A 21,051-nucleotide genomic window follows, 5' to 3' on the forward strand; every position below is an offset into this window, starting at 1 on the left:
CATCGTTTGAATTTTGTAATGAATTTTATTGTTTAGTAAACTTCGGGGCGCATGAAAACTACCTGTGGTCCAATGAGAACGAAGGTTAAGCGAGTAATTAATTCCATGCATTCTAACCTATGTACAAATTATAACGCGGATATCGCGAATGGCATTTACAAGGCTTTGAAATAGACTTTTTTTTTTTTTGGGAGTGAAACGCGTGGTGTGTGTGTAGAAGGGGGGGGGGGAGGTGGTAGCGGGTGCGGGGGTGTCACTAAAGGCGCGGCCGTGCCAAATTGTTTCCCAGGCCTGGCGGGCGGCGAGGAAGCCCTGGGGATGACCGGAAGTGGAGGGGGAGGGAGCAGCTGCCGGCGTCACGTGGCACCGCTTCCCATAGTGCACCCTGTCTCGTCCCCGCGGCGAGGCGGCAAGATGGCGGTGCCGGGGGACTCCCCTTGCTAACATGTCCGCCGCTACCAAATACTCTAGAGACTAGTACCGGACAGCTCCAAGAAAACCTTGCGTTGTTGTCACGTCAGTCCGATAGATGGCAGACGGTACATATGCCCAGTATGAACAATGTATCGGTTAAATACATATGGTACCAACATCATGGCCACAAAAATAACTTTCTTTTCTCTTGGAAAAACCTTTTTTTAATCATAGTGCAGATTTATGAAAGATATAAACCTTACGAAAAGTTGCTCCAGTTTCTTTAACCTCTGCAATGAAGTTCGCCGCCTGGGAATGGAACGGACAGGCATCACGGACTTCGAATACGCAATGCGTGTAGAATAAAGTACGGGCGCTTAGTAAACATCTCCGGAAAACATTTAAGCAATCTCCGCACTCGAGTCTAAAAATGATGTCCACCTGTTTCGGAACGAGCAGAGCACAATTCTGGTTGATTTCATGAAACGTGGGTCAACCGTTGCAGCAAACATCACAAAATTACGATTGTAAACGGATTCAATTTCCAGGCGGCGAACTTAGGAACACTTACTAACTTCGTTTGGAAACGTGCTTGGAAATTAATGGCGATTATGTGAAAACGTGAAGTAGATATTTAGTAAACGAAAACTGTCAATAAAAACCTCTTTCTCGCGAGTTTATTATTTTCAATGACCAAATGGACCTCACTTGAAGAACATCCCTCGTAGCTTGATGAGGTGGTTCAGTGTTCTTCACTCCGCGGGTAACGCCAGTTGGCGCGAGATGGCGGTGAAGTTTGGTCGCCTGCTGGTTACGCAGAATTCCACGTAGTGCTTAGAAGCACTGGATCATCAATGGAGGATACCACTCAGACACGACTGAACTGTTCACTCGCAGTCACGAGAGAATGTTTGCCAAAGTAATGCTTGGATGCTCTCGTAACGAGACACCTTCAGCAATGACAGACTGGATGGCCGGGTCAGGGTCTGGCGGAGTGTGCTGGTGAGCAGACCGGAGCACCCCGAGAGAACCCTCCACAGCAGGTGACGACGGCGACGTGGGCGGCGGTGTAGCGGCATTGTGGGGTCGTGTTGGACCGGCTACCAGGGGTCTGGGGCCAGGTGCCCGCCACACCCCATCACACACATTAGCCTCCCCTTCCCCTACCACCCCTACCTCCCTCGGCAGGTAATAACTAGCTCGTTTTCACACGTCTGGCCTCCCCACCCCCCCACGGGTCAGGGGCGAGAAGTAGCCATTAGTGGCGACAGATGCGCGGCGGCGATATCGTCTCAGTTCTTCCTCGAGCGTTTATCTCAACAAACACATTTCACACGCATCAGGGACGTTTATTTGGTTCCGGAACAACAGCCGTGCAGCCGGTGGCGCGCGGGCGACACACGGCCGGAGGACAGGCAGAGGCGCGCGTGAGTCCGACTGCAGCGGCACTTGCGCCGCTCAGAGAGGCCGTGACTCAGGCACGGCCCTAGCGACCCCCGCAGTTCCTGCCTCGCCGGAGATCCAGCAGGTCCTACTGCCAACTGGAGTGTTCACTGGCCGTGTGTCGCTGTTCATCTCTGCCGACTGCAGGACTCGCCGCGAATCCCCATCGTCCTGCCACGTGACACAGACGACGACAACACGCGGCTGGTATCGAATTGTTGACGTGATAACGTCTTATAAATCGATGAACGCCGGCTGCACGCACGAAAAAGCATGACTCATTATGACGTTGAACCGAGCGTGCAAGAACCGGCCAACCACCGTGCGAGAAAATCTTCCATAATATCAAACAGGTTAAGGCGGGGCTTTTTAACTAATTGTTCGTGATTATATTTAAACAAGTTATTTCAATTAAATTTGCAAAAACTGTAAATAATATTTGAAAATTAAAAAGTATGCCATTTTTCATCAATGTTTTCTTATGACGTCATCACGTAAAATTATTGTCCGTAAACCTACTTTACAGACAAACCCCCCTTTTTTTTTTACACGGAATCTACATGCGCTATCTCTACGTAATACGTACTTAACTGCATTTCGCGGGAAAGCGTTTCTGTCTCGTTGGTCTGGGAACGTCTATGTTCATGTTTGCATCGTTTCTTCTCTCACTGATCATGGTTAAGGCCATGTATATTTTTTTCGCGAATATATTTCAAGATCAGCTGCGTGTTAAAACTCTGTAGTAGGGACCGGAAAAATTCGCGGATTCAATGACCTGTAGGATGAACTCCATAGTTCTACGTACACTCGGTCAAATGCCACCCACTCATTGGCTGCTGTCTTGTGAGACGCCTCAGCGTAGCAGCCTGTGATTCGATAAAGCTTTGGTTGGGTGTTTCTCATTGGTCCAGACTCCAGAGTCATCCAGGTGAGTTGTGAGCCAATAGTAGAGGCAGCGTTAAGATATAACGATTTGTATTTTACCCTATCGCGAAATGAATTCGCGAATTTTTCCGGTCTCTACTCTGTAGCCTTGTCTGTTTTTCGAGGTTGGCTGTGTTTATTTGAGGCACATGTCTACTGTCCAAGCAACCGCGTCCTTATTGGCCCGGCCAAATAGGGCAATGACTTCTCTTGCAGACGGCCGACATTACAAGGGAACAATCACTAGTGCGAGTATAATTAAAGTTCAGATCTTTTCGCGAAGCACTTATTCCCCTAGTCATGATCTTTCCATTGGCTTGTCCACCAATGAGTGTGCTGCAGACCGTTCCACCAACCAGGCGCGAGCATAACAGCTGTCTGGGTGATGAATCACAGAAGTGCCAGGAGCCTCCACCCTCGCGACTCATTACGGGGGTGTCTACACCCCTCCTCCCCCCAGGCGGGAGCCGGGGAGATGAGCGGACCGCTAGCTCCACCTCGGCCGAGCCACGTGGTCTCCGCAGCTGCAGCGGCCATCTGCAGCTGCCCGCCAGCCAGCGCGGTGTCTGGGCTGCCTCGCCCGTTATCCCCCGTCTGGGAGCACGAATATAAGCATGGGTGCAGCTGTGTCATTAACTGCACATCGATACGTGGAATTTGAAAATCAAAGTTCCATTTTCGTAAGTCTCTTGTTGGGGTCAGTTATCGAACAATTAACGCTAATATTAAGGTTTAAAGAATTTTATATAGTTCCAAGGCGGTAATGGAGCACACGCTAGTCATGAACTGACACTGTGTGTCTCTTGTTTCGGTGTCACGTGACAGCTGGGCATGACTCCTGCTTGTCAAGATACAATAGTTTATTCAGTTTTCAAGAAAATAGCGCAGTTGCAATAAGGAGATCTCAACTACAAACAACCTTGGGATGAATAACTGCTTTATGGTAGCGTACATTGGAGTCTTTCGTGACCATTGTGTAGCAAACGTCCAAGTGGTGCTTCGTAGCAGCTCAGCCTCTTAAACCAGTTCCAGCTGCAGTGTTGAATAAGTACATTGTATGAAAGTTTGGTAACATCTCTTAAAATCTAATGGAAGTAATCAACTTAAAAAAATTAATGCAAATTAATTTTGTAAATACGGTATTAATTGACTTCAGCCTCTTAAACCAGTTCCGGCTGCAGTGTTGAATAAGTACATTGTATGAAAGTTTGGTAACATCTCTTAAAATCTAATGGAAGTAATTAACTTAAAAAATTAATGCAAATTAATTTTGTAAATACGGTATTAATTGACTTCTTCCTAACAAATGTAGGATGGTGCCATAATTGTAAGTTCTTTCAGTGGGGGAAGACTGATTTATGATGTTTTTATTCATAAAAATGCCATTGCTGAATTTTTCTTTGTGTGATAAGAAACCTAAAAAAAAAAAAAAAAAAAAACCGGACAGAAAAAAATGAATATTCAAACAAACAATATGAAAACAGGCCAAAATTAACCAATGTTAATGTCGTTTTATTCTTTATTCTCTGTACTTGTTTGCAACTTTCTTGTCGTTGTTAGCCCACTTAATCCGTCTACATTGTCATATTTTACTGATTTATTCATTCCATGGAAGGTTATCTATGTTTTCAATTATGACATACAGTGAATCCAGCAATGGCTTGTGGTAAATTTCCCAAACCATTACCAAGAGCTTCTCGCTTTAACTTCTTGCTTCCATCAGACCTTTCTTCACATAGGAGCCTAAACCGAGATGACATTTACAACAAAACATAATAAATGTTTTCTTACAACGAGACACGTCTTAGTTAAATTATTAATTATTTCAGTGACATTGCGTCTCGTCTTGAGCGAGGTAACCGCGACAGAAACACCGAACACAGTTCTGCCTCTGTGGACCGCCAGGCTGAGGCAAGGCAGTCCCGGTCTGACTTGTCCTGTGTCTGGGCTGGACTAGACCGTAGCTTCAGCCACGAGCGAGTGGTGCGATCTGAGTGGCAGTACTCAGACCGTAGCTTCAGCCACGAGCGAGTGGTGTGATCTGAGTGGCAGTACTCAGACCGTAGCTTCAGCCACGAGCGAGTGGTGCGATCTGAGTGGCAGTACTCAGACCGTAGCTTCAGCCACGAGCGAGTGGTGCGATCTGAGTGGCAGTACTCAGACCGTAGCTTCAGCCACGAGCGAGTGGTGTGATCTGAGTGGCAGTACTCAGACCGTAGCTTCAGCCACGAGCGAGTGGTGTGATCTGAGTGGCAGTACTCAGACCGTAGCTTCAGCCACGAGCGAGTGGTGTGATCTGAGTGGCAGTACTCAGACCGTAGCTTCAGCCACGAGCGAGTGGTGTGTCCTGAGTGGCAGTACTCAGACCGTAGCTTCAGCCACGAGCGAGTGGTGTGATCTGAGTGGCAGTACTCAGACCGTAGCTTCAGCCACGAGCGAGTGGTGTGATCTGAGTGGCAGTACTCAGACCGTAGCTTCAGCCACGAGCGAGTGGTGTGATCTGAGTGGCAGTACTCAGACCGTAGCTTCAGCCACGAGCGAGTGGTGTGATCTGAGTGGCAGTACTCAGACCGTAGCTTCAGCCACGAGCGAGTGGTGTGATCTGAGTGGCAGTACTCAGACCGTAGCTTCAGCCACGAGCGAGTGGTGTGATCTGAGTGGCAGTACTCAGACCGTAGCTTCAGCCACGAGCGAGTGGTGTGATCTGAGTGGCAGTACTCAGACCGTAGCTTCAGCCACGAGCGAGTGGTGTGATCTGAGTGGCAGTACTCAGACCGTAGCTTCAGCCACGAGCGAGTGGTGTGATCTGAGTGGCAGTACTCAGACCGTAGCTTCAGCCACGAGCGAGTGGTGTGATCTGAGTGGCAGTACTCAGACCGTAGCTTCAGCCACGAGCGAGTGGTGCGATCTGAGTGGCAGTACTCAGACCGTAGCTTCAGCCACGAGCGAGTGGTGTGATCTGAGTGGCAGTACTCAGACCGTAGCTTCAGCCACGAGCGAGTGGTGTGATCTGAGTGGCAGTACTCAGACCGTAGCTTCAGCCACGAGCGAGTGGTGCATTCTGAGTGGCAGTACTCAGACCGTAGCTTCAGCCACGAGCGAGTGGTGTGATCTGAGTGGCAGTACTCAGACCGTAGCTTCAGCCACGAGCGAGTGGTGTGATCTGAGTGGCAGTACTCAGACCGTAGCTTCAGCCACGAGCGAGTGGTGCGATCTGAGTGACAGTACTCAGACCGTAGCTTCACCACGAGCGAGTGGTGTGATCTGAGTGGCAGTACTCAGATCGTAGCTTCAGCCACGAGCGAGTGGTGTGATCTGAGTGGCAGTACTCAGACCGTAGCTTCAGCCACGAGCGAGTGGTGTGATCTGAGTGGCAGTACTCAGACCGTAGCTTCAGCCACGAGCGAGTGGTGCGATCTGAGTGACAGTACTCAGACCGTAGCTTCACCACGAGCGAGTGGTGTGATCTGAGTGGCAGTACTCAGACCGTAGCTTCAGCCACGAGCGAGTGGTGTGATCTGAGTGGCTGCTAGTTCCTTGACACAATGTGTCGCTCAGAGCCGTGTAGTTTCACGTGTCTTTTCGGGAAGACTGCTCATTAGTTCGCGTAGAGGAGATATCGCGCTGGAAGCACCAACGAGCAACGCAATCACACAGAAGGCACGTATGAAGTCATACTTGCTGCGTGTCACGAAATCCAGTTATCTAATGGAAACCTACGTTCAAGCTGTTTTCAATAGCAGGAAAAAGTAGAAGGTAAAATAATAATAAAAAAATTAACTAAGCACTTTTAACTCTCGCAATTCGTTATCTTAAGTAGATTATCGCATTCTAAACGGTTTGTTATCACGGGATGAAAGAGATAATGAAGCCTTGTTGTTTGTATGATTGAATGTATTTGCTTGATACCTGACGATATAGAGTGAAGGATCTTCCACTGACCTGTCGGAATCTCAGTAATGAAGAGCAAGATTACAAAACTCTCGGTGGCTTCGAGACAAGACAATACGTGACAGTTGGAGCTGAGCACTCCTGGTGAGCACTGCTGTTCCCTGAGCAGAGGACACAGCCAGTGTAACTTGGCCCAGCCGCGTCTGAGGTGTGCTCTCCTCCGTCTAGCTGCACATCTGGGTAAGCACAAGCACAAGTACCTTAAAGTCCTTCGAAGCACCGAGTGGATCTCCTTGTGTCAACATTCTTGTAGACTATATATAAACATTCCGAAAATAATTTAAATTGTCTGTTCAGCGAAGTAAATCACAGGCAAACTAGACAATCACAACGTATGGAAAATATAACGTCCACTCATAAAATAAACACTTCAAAAAGCTAGACTCTCTAACTTAAACAATGGCGTCTCTCCTCCCACTGCCGTTCGGTGTGCGTCACTTTCCTTGGACGGATCTTGGAGGGGGGAGGGTTGATTCAACACATGGACACAGCTGTCACTGTTCGGCGCTGGTTGCCATGGAAGCATCTCGGGATTGGACAACAAATTTGAATACAGAGTCACGCCGAAATCAAAACCGATATTAGCTAATGTAAAACGTTACATGCTTGGACAACACAGATAATTTTGTGGAAGGAATTTAGTTTAAAAAATTAAAAAAAAAAAACCCACGTTAGTCGGGTTTTGAGGGGTGAATGCGGAACGAAAACCGAGACACACGACTAGCAACGTAACAAAACGAACTGTATAAACAAATCTTGAAGTAGATTTTAACCTACTTCTAACTGTCATAAATATTTGAAACTTTGCAAGCGTGTGTGATCCGGATGACTCTCGCCACCAAGTGTAGTGTATGTTACTCGTTAAAACTAAAGAAACGAGCCCAAACTCGAGGAGTTTACTGGTAGCCACTGCAGACTTCCACTATCCACCTACTGGCTCCATCATCAGATCAGTTCGATGGCACCAACTTATTGTACTGTCATCCGGATTGCACACACTTGCAAAGTTTCAAATCGATTCGCGACGTCAATAAACATTTTATAAATCGTAATAATTATGAAAAATCGGTTAATGTGTTTGAAAGTTATGATGCATGCATTTATGATATGTGATGAAGTAGCTCGGCTTCAGGGTTGTATCCGCGTACTTGGCGAATAATTCACCGACGTTTCTGGTCGGACATTGCAGTCGCCACAATCAGGGAGCAGTTACCTACTGTAACTGTATGTACAGTAGGTAAACTGCTCCCTGATGATTGGCGACTGTAATGTTCGACCGGGGACGTCGGTGAATTATCCGCCGTGGACGCGGCTACAACCCAGAAGCCGAGCTACTTCAGACAATGGCCGTGAGAGCCTGCGACATGTGATATTGGGCACTGGTACCCAGCAGGAGGAGCGACTGGCGCCATGCGGGTCTCGGCGGCGACAGTGCTGCTGCTGGCGGCGGCGCTGCTCGTCACAGGCTCCGAGTACACGGGGTCAGCCCGGGCAGACAGCGCGCGCTCAGGTGTGATGCGACAACACCAACATAACACCGTCAATACATTTGATGTCAGCTTTTGGACATACGCCATTGCTAAGCACATGCATTTCTGTAGAAGAAAACTACAAACAAACCCAGAAAGACAAAAACACAAATTAAGCAAAAAAAAATTGCTGTTGTCAACAGGATATAAACACCACGTAATATTCCATAACAGGAATATGGTTAAGTCGGACCTGTGTTTTCGTACCACGTGCGTCTCTGCCTGAGGACGGGAGCAGATAGCAGTTCGCGAAACGTCGCTTTTTTCTGTTTTGGAAAACTATTGTGTTTGTTTCGTCTTTCCCGTTTTGTCGTGTTTTTGTCTCGTTTCAACTGTTGTGCTGAATTTTTTTTTTTTTTTTGTGCTGTCATCATTTGTGGGGGATTTTTCGTTCTCTTCTGTTTTGGAAAACTATTGTGTTTGTTTCGTCTTTGCGTTTTTTCGTTTTTTTTTTTGTCCCGTTTCAACTGTTGTGCTGAATTTTTTTGGGTTCAATATTTTTGTGCTGTCATCATTTGTGTTTTTTTTTTTGGTTCTGTTAGTCCAATTTTCTTTGTTTTTCTTTGTTTGTTGACCATATTCCTGTTATGGAATATTATGTGTGTTTATATCCTGTTGACAACAGCAATTTTTTGCTTAATTTTTGTTTTTATCTTTTGGATTTTTTTGTAGTTTTCTTCTACAGACATACATGTGCTTAGCAATGGCGTATGTCCAAAGCTTACATCAAGTCATGCACTCCCATTGCACAAATCTTTCAAAGATAATACAGTAAATATACCACGTCAATACTCCAGGAAGCACCGGAGTGCAATCAAGATCACGCAACTCATCTAAAGTTTAAATTAATACTAATCAAAAATTAACAATATTATAATTATTAAATACAAACAAAGTAATTTATTTAGCATGACGTTTGTACCACAATGTAATAAAAAAAGACTAATGAAAATTACATTTTTTAATTTCTTCACTGTTATTAACAGCTAATTATTACACAGTGACCTAAGAACAATTTTTGAAACACAGAAATACTTAACAGTTTTATTTAATTTGTTCCGAAAAGCTTATTACGAATCGTTATATTAAAAAGTGTTTTGCAGAAATGAAACATTTAAATACCAGATTTCTTCAGTAATATATCTTTATATAAAAAAATTTCATAATAAATATAAATAATAAAATCTCCTATTTTAAAAACGAAATTGACCTGAAAATAAAACCATGAAATTTTGTCTCTAGTGATGACACATAACACAGTTACAGTTCACCGATCACAAAAATTCAACAGTATCAGTGTGCGTAGTTTTAATAGTGCAGTTAAATTAACGATATAACTATCAGGAGCGTACGCAGAATATCATTCATGGGGAAGAGGGGAGGACATCTTTGTCCACTGTTTGCTTTCAATCATTTCTATTTTCTTTTGTGGAAATGATAGATTTTATTAGTAATTTTTGGGTTTCCACCCAATCTATAATAACCTGTGTACGCCCCTCATTAATATTATATCAACATGAGTTTTAATAAAGAAATATAATTTAAATATTTTTCTTCCAACAAAATTACATTAATAGATGTATCACAACATTAAAACAAAAATTATATGTATTCATACATTGTTTTATTTTTATTAAATATTGATTTTAAATTTGAATTTTTACAGAAACAGAAGAAAGGCAAAGAAACATCATTGAAATTGATGAAGATAGAAGAAAACTGGGAAAATTCGATGATTTCAAACAAAAAGCAATGCATATTATTCAAAACAACACCGAAACTAAAAAAAATCAAAAAGGCACAACTGAAACATATTTTTTTAAAAACAATTACATTAAAAAATATTTATACAGAATGCCAACGGAAAATCTGAACATTGACCCGCAACATCCACTCTCATCTTCGATTTATACTAGCATTAGTGTAAGTACCCAACATTTAACAACCCATGCTTCTACATCTCCAACATCTATACTCACCACTGTATTACATCCAACATATTCAACAGCTAATTCAACACATACTACTACACATCACTCCTCTACCGAACCTGCAGCATCTTCCGGTCAGTCTACTTCTACTAGCAGTAGTGTTAGTACCAAACATTCTACATCAAGTGGATCAACATCTCCATCTTCTACTCTTACCACTAAATTACATATAACTAATTCAACAGCTATTTCAACACATTCTACTACACATCACTCCTCTACCGAACCTGCAGCATCTTCCGGTCAGTCTACTTCTACTAGCAGTAGTGTTAGTACCAAACATTCTACTTCAAGTGAATCTACATCTCCATCTTTTACTCTTACAACTAAATTACATCCAACTAATTCAACAGCTATTTCAACACATTCTACTACACATCACTCCTCTACCGAACCTGCAACATCAATCAGTCATACTATTTCTACCAGCAGTAGTGAAAGTACCAAACATTCTACATCAATAGCATTTCCATCTCCATCTTCCACTCTTACCACTAAATTAAATCCAACTAATTCAACAGCTATTTCTTCACATTCTACTACACATCACTCCTCTACCGAACCTGCAACATCAATCAGTCATACTTCTTCTACCAGCAGTAGTGAAAGTACCAAACATTCAACATCAATAGCATCTCCATCTCCATCTTCCACTCTTACCACTAAATTACATCCAACTAATTCAACAGCTATTTCATCACATTCTACTACACATGACTCCTCTACCGAACCTGCAACATCAATCAGTCATACTTCTTCTACCAGCAGTAGTGAAAGTACCAAACATTCTACATCAATAGCATCTCCATCTCCATCTTCCACTCTTACCACTAAATTAAATCCAACTAATTCAACAGCTATTTCTTCACATTCTACTACACATCACTCCTTTACCGAACCTGCAACATCAATCAGTCATACTTCATCTACCAGCAGTAGTGAAAGTACCAAACATTCAACATCAATAGCATCTCCATCTCCATCTTCCACTCTTACCACTAAATTACATCAAACTAATTCAACAGCTATTTCGTCACATTCTACTACACATGACTCATCTACCGAACCTGCAACATCAATCAGTCATACTAATTCTACCAGCAGTAGTGAAAGTACCAAACATTCTACATCAATGGCATCTCCATCTCCATCTTCCACTCTTACCACTAAATTACATCCAACTAATTCAACAGCTATTTCATCACATTATACTACACATCACTCCTCTACCAAACCTGCAACATCAATCAGTCATACTTCTTCTACCAGCAGTAGTGAAAGTACCAAACATTCTACATCAATAGCATCTCCATCTCCATCTTCCACTCTTACCACTAAATTAAATCCAACTAATTCAACAGCTATTTCTTCACATTCTACTACACATCACTCCTTTACCGAACCTGCAACATCAATCAGTCATACTTCATCTACCAGCAGTAGTGAAAGTACCAAACATTCAACATCAATAGCATCTCCATCTCCATCTTCCACTCTTACCACTAAATTACATCAAACTAATTCAACAGCTATTTCGTCACATTCTACTACACATGACTCATCTACCGAACCTGCAACATCAATCAGTCATACTAATTCTACCAGCAGTAGTGAAAGTACCAAACATTCTACATCAATGGCATCTCCATCTCCATCTTCCACTCTTACCACTAAATTACATCCAACTAATTCAACAGCTATTTCATCACATTATACTACACATCACTCCTCTACCAAACCTGCAACATCAATCAGTCATACTATTTCTACCAGCAGTAGTGAAAGTACCAAACATTCTACATCAATAGCATCTCCATCTCCATCTTCCACTCTTACCACTAAATTAAATCCAACTAATTCAACAGCTATTTCTTCACATTCTACTACACATCACTCCTTTACCGAACCTGCAACATCAATCAGTCATACTTCATCTACCAGCAGTAGTGAAAGTACCAAACATTCAACATCAATAGCATCTCCATCTCCATCTTCCACTCTTACCACTAAATTACATCAAACTAATTCAACAGCTATTTCGTCACATTCTACTACACATGACTCATCTACCGAACCTGCAACATCAATCAGTCATACTAATTCTACCAGCAGTAGTGAAAGTACCAAACATTCTACATCAATGGCATCTCCATCTCCATCTTCCACTCTTACCACTAAATTACATCCAACTAATTCAACAGCTATTTCATCACATTATACTACACATCACTCCTCTACCAAACCTGCAACATCAATCAGTCATACTATTTCTACCAGCAGTAGTGAAAGTACCAAACATTCTACATCAATAGCATTTCCATCTCCATCTTCCACTCTTACCACTAAATTAAATCCAACTAATTCAACAGCTATTTCTTCACATTCTACTACACATCACTCCTCTACCGAACCTGCAACATCAATCAGTCATACTTCTTCTACCAGCAGTAGTGAAAGTACCAAACATTCAACATCAATAGCATCTCCATCTCCATCTTCCACTCTTACCACTAAATTACATCCAACTAATTCAACAGCTATTTCATCACATTCTACTACACATGACTCCTCTACCGAACCTGCAACATCAATCAGTCATACTTCTTCTACCAGCAGTAGTGAAAGTACCAAACATTCTACATCAATAGCATCTCCATCTCCATCTTCCACTCTTACCACTAAATTAAATCCAACTAATTCAACAGCTATTTCTTCACATTCTACTACACATCACTCCTTTACCGAACCTGTAACATCAATCAGTCATACTTCATCTACCAGCAGTAGTGAAAGTACCAAACATTCAACATCAATAGCATCTCCATCTCCATCTTCCACTCTTACCACTAAATTACATCCAACTAATTCAACAGCTATTTCATCACATTCTACTACACATGACTCCTCTACCGAACCTGCAACATCAATCAGTCATACTTCTTCTACCAGCAGTAGTGAAAGTACCAAACATTCTACATCAATAGCATCTCCATCTCCATCTTCCACTCTTACCACTAAATTACATCAAACTAATTCAACAGCTATTTCGTCACATTCTACTACACATGACTCATCTACCGAACCTGCAACATCAATCAGTCATACTAATTCTACCAGCAGTAGTGAAAGTACCAAACATTCTACATCAATGGCATCTCCATCTCCATCTTCCACTCTTACCACTAAATTACATCCAACTAATTCAACAGCTATTTCATCACATTATACTACACATCACTCCTCTACCAAACCTGCAACATCAATCAGTCATACTTCTTCTACCAGCAGTAGTGAAAGTACCAAACATTCTACATCAATAGCATCTCCATCTCCATCTTCCACTCTTACCACTAAATTAAATCCAACTAATTCAACAGCTATTTCTTCACATTCTACTACACATCACTCCTTTACCGAACCTGCAACATCAATCAGTCATACTTCATCTACCAGCAGTAGTGAAAGTACCAAACATTCAACATCAATAGCATCTCCATCTCCATCTTCCACTCTTACCACTAAATTACATCAAACTAATTCAACAGCTATTTCGTCACATTCTACTACACATGACTCATCTACCGAACCTGCAACATCAATCAGTCATACTAATTCTACCAGCAGTAGTGAAAGTACCAAACATTCTACATCAATGGCATCTCCATCTCCATCTTCCACTCTTACCACTAAATTACATCCAACTAATTCAACAGCTATTTCATCACATTATACTACACATCACTCCTCTACCAAACCTGCAACATCAATCAGTCATACTATTTCTACCAGCAGTAGTGAAAGTACCAAACATTCTACATCAATAGCATCTCCATCTCCATCTTCCACTCTTACCACTAAATTAAATCCAACTAATTCAACAGCTATTTCTTCACATTCTACTACACATCACTCCTTTACCGAACCTGCAACATCAATCAGTCATACTTCATCTACCAGCAGTAGTGAAAGTACCAAACATTCAACATCAATAGCATCTCCATCTCCATCTTCCACTCTTACCACTAAATTACATCAAACTAATTCAACAGCTATTTCGTCACATTCTACTACACATGACTCATCTACCGAACCTGCAACATCAATCAGTCATACTAATTCTACCAGCAGTAGTGAAAGTACCAAACATTCTACATCAATGGCATCTCCATCTCCATCTTCCACTCTTACCACTAAATTACATCCAACTAATTCAACAGCTATTTCATCACATTATACTACACATTACTCCTCTACCAAACCTGCAACATCAATCAGTCATACTATTTCTACCAGCAGTAGTGAAAGTACCAAACATTCTACATCAATAGCATTTCCATCTCCATCTTCCACTCTTACCACTAAATTAAATCCAACTAATTCAACAGCTATTTCTTCACATTCTACTACACATCACTCCTCTACCGAACCTGCAACATCAATCAGTCATACTTCTTCTACCAGCAGTAGTGAAAGTACCAAACATTCAACATCAATAGCATCTCCATCTCCATCTTCCACTCTTACCACTAAATTACATCCAACTAATTCAACAGCTATTTCATCACATTATACTACACATGACTCCTCTACCGAACCTGCAACATCAATCAGTCATACTTCTTCTACCAGCAGTAGTGAAAGTACCAAACATTCTACATCAATAGCATCTCCATCTCCATCTTCCACTCTTACCACTAAATTAAATCCAACTAATTCAACAGCTATTTCTTCACATTCTACTACACATCACTCCTTTACCGAACCTGTAACATCAATCAGTCATACTTCATCTACCAGCAGTAGTGAAAGTACCAAACATTCAACATCAATAGCATCTCCATCTCCATCTTCCACTCTTACCACTAAATTACATCAAACTAATTCAACAGCTATTTCGTCACATTCTACTACACATGACTCATCTACCGAACCTGCAACATCAATCAATCATACTTCTTCTACCAGCAGTAGTGTAAGTACCAAACATTCCACAACCCACGAGTCTACATATCCATCTTCTACATTTACTACCGTATTACATTCAGATACTTCAACATCAATGTCCACGTCGACAGTCACACATGACTCTTCCTCTGCCGTCGTCAGCACAAGTTCTGTGAACACTGTTACCCTGGCGCCTGAATACACTGTAACAGCTCCTGCCTCCATTTGCCTGCGAGCTCGTGTTACTATCACCGTTACATTCAACTATACAACGAACTCGGGCAAGGTAATGTACTTTGGTTTTATGAATTTATGTTTACTTAGTGAGTTATTGGTGAATATAAGTGTAGTATTTAATTTAAATCAAGGGTATATGTATTTTTTTTTTAAATTTTTAATGATTTCTGTAAATAATATTGTATATTGGTTAATGTTTCTTGCTTGTCTTTGCTATGAATTTTGAATGTTTCTCGCTATATGGCTTTATAAAACATCGTTACTTTAAGTAGTAGCTATTATTCTGTGGAAGACTATCAGGCTAGTCTCTGAGGTTGTTTCGCCTGGAACGTGAGTGTGTGCGCAGGCGCGGGGAGAGTTGAAGGTGCCCGATCACGCCACGGTGACGGGTGGTTGCGGCCCCCAGGAGGACTACCTCTCCATGACTTGGACCTCTCCAGGCCTGGCGCCGGACTCCAGACTGGAGCCGCTGCTCAACAACGTGACTGTGGTGCTGGACGTCTCTGGAGGGGAGTTCTCCATCCGCCGCCTGTGGGCCAGGCTCCTGCTGGACTCTGCCCGCTTCCCTGGAGCCTCAGGTAATTCCCTGGAGCCTTGGAGCCTTGGATACCTCCTGGAGCCTTTGAGCTTTGTGTACTTCCTGGAGTCGTTTACTCCTTGGGTACACACTGGAGAGATTGAGACTCAGGTACCTCCTGGATCCTTAGTCTAAGGTACTTCTTGTTGCTCTGGATTTTTACTTCTATGCGTTATATGAAATTATATAACCCTATGCGTGTGGCATAAAATAAATCCTTTATAATAAATAGTAACTTTTTGTGTCATGCTGCACGTATCGGCGTCTAATAAATTTCTATAAGACCATTTATAACCCCACGTATGAGACATCAGTAATTTTCTGGTTGAAATTATACTAAAAGTATCCATGTATGGAAACCGAATATTAATTAAGTGGCATTATTAAAACTGAATATTTTCTTTGAAGAAAGAACTGTAATTGAAAATTCACTGTAGGGTGCCATGTTGAATGACTAAACCAAAATTTTAAATCCATAAATATTTTGATAACCATCATACATTAACTTTAATATAAATCTTGCAATCAGATGAGATATGTAGTTATTCGTGTTTAAGATACTGAATTTGACAAAGACCTACTTGTCCTCTATCATAACAAAACCCTGGTGATCACAAAAGCTTGACACTTGTAAAAATTACTTTTTACAACAAAAAATTGTACCAAAATATGATCTTAATTTTGTAGTGTCCAATTGGTTATCTAGGAGAAGTTGATAATCCTTAAGAAAAATGAACAAAATTGAACACTATAATCTTAAATGTATCTGTCAATGAAACATATAACATAATTATAGCAGTCACTGAAAAATGATCAATAAGAGAACAAAAATTAAATTAAGTCAGAAATAAAAATGTTCTTCAGCAAAATTACTACATTTAAGGGTAAGCAATATAAGGTGTTCTCAACTCTATTGGACCTCTGGTTTATGAACAAACACAAATACTAGAATTAACACATAAATATGTTTTCACATAATTCGTAAAATATGTGAGAATTCAAAAAGAAAAATTAAGTCATTGCAAGAAGGCTAAGAAAAAACTCAAGCTAAATATAACCAATTGGGTACTAGTATTTTATATATGCGAAAATAAACAGTGCAATGTGTTGTACGGACTTAAGTTATTTTTCGTATTGTGTTACAAACCTTTTTCAATACATTTTTTTGGACATAAGCCATTGCAATTTGCAATTTGGCACTGATTGCCATGGGAAAAATTCTAGAATGCAAAAAAAAAGGGAAATAAACCTACAGAAAACAAGCCTTAATTCAGCTGATGTCGAAGAGATTGACCCAATGATGAAAATAAACCAGTATCTTGGACGTCGTGACGACAGCACAGACGAACACAGCAAGTGTTCTGCGACAAACAGTTGCGACGTTTCCATGATAACTGTTTAATTTAATCGTCGGGTCTATCTGTTCGACATCAGCTGAATTATATAATTTTTTTTTCCCATGACAAACAGCGTGTTAAAAAAGGGGGGGATTGTCTGTAAAGTCGGTTTACGGACGATAATTTTACGTGATAACGTCATAAGAAAACATTGATGAAAAATTGCATACTTTTTTTTTTAATTTTCAAATCTTAATTGCAGTTTTTTTTTCAAATTTAATTTAAATAATTTGTTTAAATACAATCACGAACAATTAGTTAAAAAGCCCGCCATAACCTGTTTAATATTATGGAAGAATTTCTCGCACGGTGGTTGTGGCCGGTTCTTAAACGCTCGGCTCAGGCGGAACGTGACAATTTTTCGTGCGTGCAGCCGGCGTTCATCAATTTATAAGACGTTATACAGTATGTTTTCTGTGAAAAATCAGTTGCTACGTTTCCAAGATAGGTGCCTGTTTAAGTTTAATCGTTGTGTCTATCTGTTTCGACATCAGCATGTGCTAAAAACTGTATTAATAAAAGTTGTCCGCTGTACGGACCATCTAAAGGACTGGACTGATCCCCAGAGGAATGTGAGAGGAGTGTGAGAGGAGTGAGTGTCGCAGAGGCCTGTGTGGAGCTGAGCTCGGCGGACCAGCTGCGCCTGCTGGCGACCCCGGCTCGCTGCGAGATGGCGTGCAGCCGCACAGACGTGATCGCAGCCTGCGGCGAGGCAGTCTTCAGGCTGGCCTCGCTGCGGCTCGCCGTGCTGGGGCCCGGTCAGGCGGCGCCCGGCGGCGGTGGGTACCAGCTTTGAATACATATATACTGTATAGAAGTCGCGAGTGGATAGGATTTACTCTACGTTTTTCAGAAGCGTGTGATGAGCAGCTTGGGAACTTCACCGCTGCAAGTGCGCTGCCGTAACGACCTGTATCGTCTTAGTTGTTATTTACACGTTATAGCGCAGCACTGTCGCCCGCTGTCATTCCCCCGCACCCCCCACCACATCATTCACTGCAGCTCAAGGTCGTTCAACGGGAGGGGGAATGGGTGTTTGAAGAGTTCGACACTTGTCCGATAGGGACCACCACAAGTCGATGCCCTAGAGATGGTGGCGATTGCGGACGGTGAATTAACAACAACTACCTCAAAACCGTATTAGAAATTTTAACCTGGGCTGGCGACTTCTATATAGTATATATATTCAAAGGTACCAGTTCCTAGCGCGCGTACCACCTCTGTAAGACCTGAGCGGTGACCGTTGTTCAGTGTAAATAGTGCAGTGCTTAAAGACAAGAACAAAACTGTCACGTTGGCCAGCCTGCCTGAAAGTTGAGGAATTTTCTATTTAACAGGTGGTACACCTAGCGCCCGGAAGTGACGTGTTTCTACAGTCAGTTCTTTTGTTGTTGTTGTTACCTAATGGTCGGTAAAAAAGTGTCATGTCGTTTGCAGTGCAATCCGATTAAAATTGTGAAATCATCGGTGGTTTGTTTTGAATGATGCGCGCCATATTGTTGGTGAACAAACAACCGTAACATTACGTGGTAAAGGTGCAATGCAAGGCCCTTGGGCGCCTTCAAAAATCTCACCCGGGTGTTTCACGCCTGAAGATTACTCCTGACGAAATATCTTTTAACAATTTTAACTCTTCCGAAAATACAGTTTAAAAACTTAATCCAGAAACCCAACTACTTATCGGCCCTCAAACTAATTTTTTTAATGCTTTTAGTATTAAAAGTTTTCGGAAAACATTTCTATTCAAAGATGACCGTCGGCACTGCAAAGCAAAACTTGAACAATACTTGCCTTGCGCTATTGTGAATTGCGTGGTTTATAAACCGGTACTCCATAATGTGGTTTGCTGACGTCTTACGTTCTGGTGTTCTGGAGTAGCTCATAAACCCGGGCCTTGCGCCTTGGACTACACGAATAATTCCGTGGAAGGACTCTAGTGTTGTAAAAATGGCGAACACAGTAGGCTGACAACGACGAGACAGTTGCAACAAGAACAGCAACATCTCCGGGAAACCGAGCGACGCACAGACCGACCCAGTGATGAGACCAAACAGATGCGCCCACGACAGCGCGAACACCGACTGAGCCCTTGCTCTCTGTACTAGTCGCACAGCAACTCTCGCCAGGCAAACACGAGACCTAGCACGATTGCGACGTGGCATAAACAGTGGTTGTTGTTTGTATTCACTGGCGACTGGAGATGTTCCGGGCCGACAGGTGACGTACACGGCGGTGGAACGATGGACTCTTCATTCGGAACGAACCGCGCTGGAAACCCTCCAGGTCATGGCCTCCTTCCCCCCCCCCCCGTTCCCAATCCCTGACGGGGCGACTGAAATGCTGCCCCTTGGAAGGGCAGCCCATCAGGATTTTTCTGACAGTAGTGTTTTTGAAAGGTTGTCTGAATTGTTGCCCCTTGGATGGGCAGCCCTTCAGGATTTTTCTGACAGTGGTTAGTTTGAAAAGTGACCTAACCTAACCTAACCTAATCTAACCTAAACTAACCATTGCCAGAAAAATCCTGAAGGGCTGCCCTTCCAATGGGCAACAATTCAGCTTCCCCTCCCTGACTAGTGACCTCGTGTCTTCAAGACGCAGCGAGTCTCTTGCTGAGTGGTTTGTTCCACAGCATCCACTGAGTTCCGTGCCAACCAACAATAGATATCCAATTATAAACATGCTAGATATTATTTTTTTCAATGTAACCTAGTAGAAACCAATACTTATAAGTAAAACTGAGTAATCATATTGCTTCTTGGATATTACTGTTGTCGAGGAAATTAAAAATGTTTATCTTTACGTGTTCTATATGTTCACCGAGATCTGGAAATTACGCTCGATATTCAAAGATTAAACACACTTTTAAGTTTTGGTCTCAAATGTCTTGTCGATTTTTTTCGTTCTTTCGTCATTACTTTCATTTAAGGGATATTTCTAAAATACCTTTCTTGCATTTGGGTGTCAGAAGGCACGATCATAAAGAAGACTTGTGTGTAATTTGACACCCATTGTATTGGCATGTGTGAATTTCTATTGGAAATATTTGTGGCGAAACAACAAATGCAAGGGAGGCAGCTAGTTAAAATGTTGTAAATAGTGCTTAAACGAACGAGAAAAAAAATCAACATTGTGCGAGAGCTCTAGCCTTAAGAGACCTTACAGTTGTTTAAATATTGTGTTTATAAATGAGCTGAGGGCGAGGCTCTGGAGGAACACGTGTCGCGTGTTGCAGAGGTGGACTGCGCCGCCGCAGCAGCCGGGGGCGGCGGGGGCGGCGGCCTGGGAGCCTGGGGCATCGCGGGGGCCGTGGTGGGGGCCGCGGGGGCGGCGGGGGCCCTGCTGGCCCTCTGGAGGCGGCGGAGGCGGCGCTGCAGCTACGAGACCAGCCACGTCTGAGCCGCCCCCGGCCCCGGCTGAAGCTACGCTGCGAGGCGCTGAGAACACGTGTCATTGTACATATAGCCTGCACGTCCGATCTGTGTCTCACTTCAACAGTACACATTTGTATTAGGAGTACAATATTTTTATGAAAACTGTTTGTAATATGCCTTTGTATGTTTTTTTTTAGTAAACTTTGAAAAAAAAAGGTAGTTAATTTCATTAATAAAATACATAAAATTTCAATTTTATAGGTACTAATTTTA

The 21,051-nt window shown here is 42.5% G+C and overlaps 1 protein-coding gene across 1 annotated transcript; it reads left to right on the forward strand.

Moving 5' to 3' along the window:
- The first annotated feature begins 8,131 nt into the window (after nt 1-8,131).
- On the forward strand, nt 8,132-20,803 carry LOC134539610 (serine-rich adhesin for platelets-like). Its single transcript, XM_063381786.1, has 6 exons — nt 8,132-8,242; nt 9,928-11,700; nt 14,806-15,482; nt 15,780-16,011; nt 18,013-18,186; nt 20,640-20,803. The coding sequence occupies exons 1-6, from the start codon at nt 8,143-8,145 to the stop codon at nt 20,801-20,803; spliced, it is 3,120 nt and encodes a 1,039-aa protein (XP_063237856.1). The 5' UTR covers nt 8,132-8,142.
- Nucleotides 20,804-21,051: the final 248 nt, after the last annotated feature.

The sequence above is a fragment of the Bacillus rossius genome, chromosome 15 (genome assembly GCF_032445375.1).
Source record: "Bacillus rossius redtenbacheri isolate Brsri chromosome 15, Brsri_v3, whole genome shotgun sequence".
NCBI lineage: Eukaryota > Metazoa > Arthropoda > Insecta > Phasmatodea > Bacillidae > Bacillus > Bacillus rossius.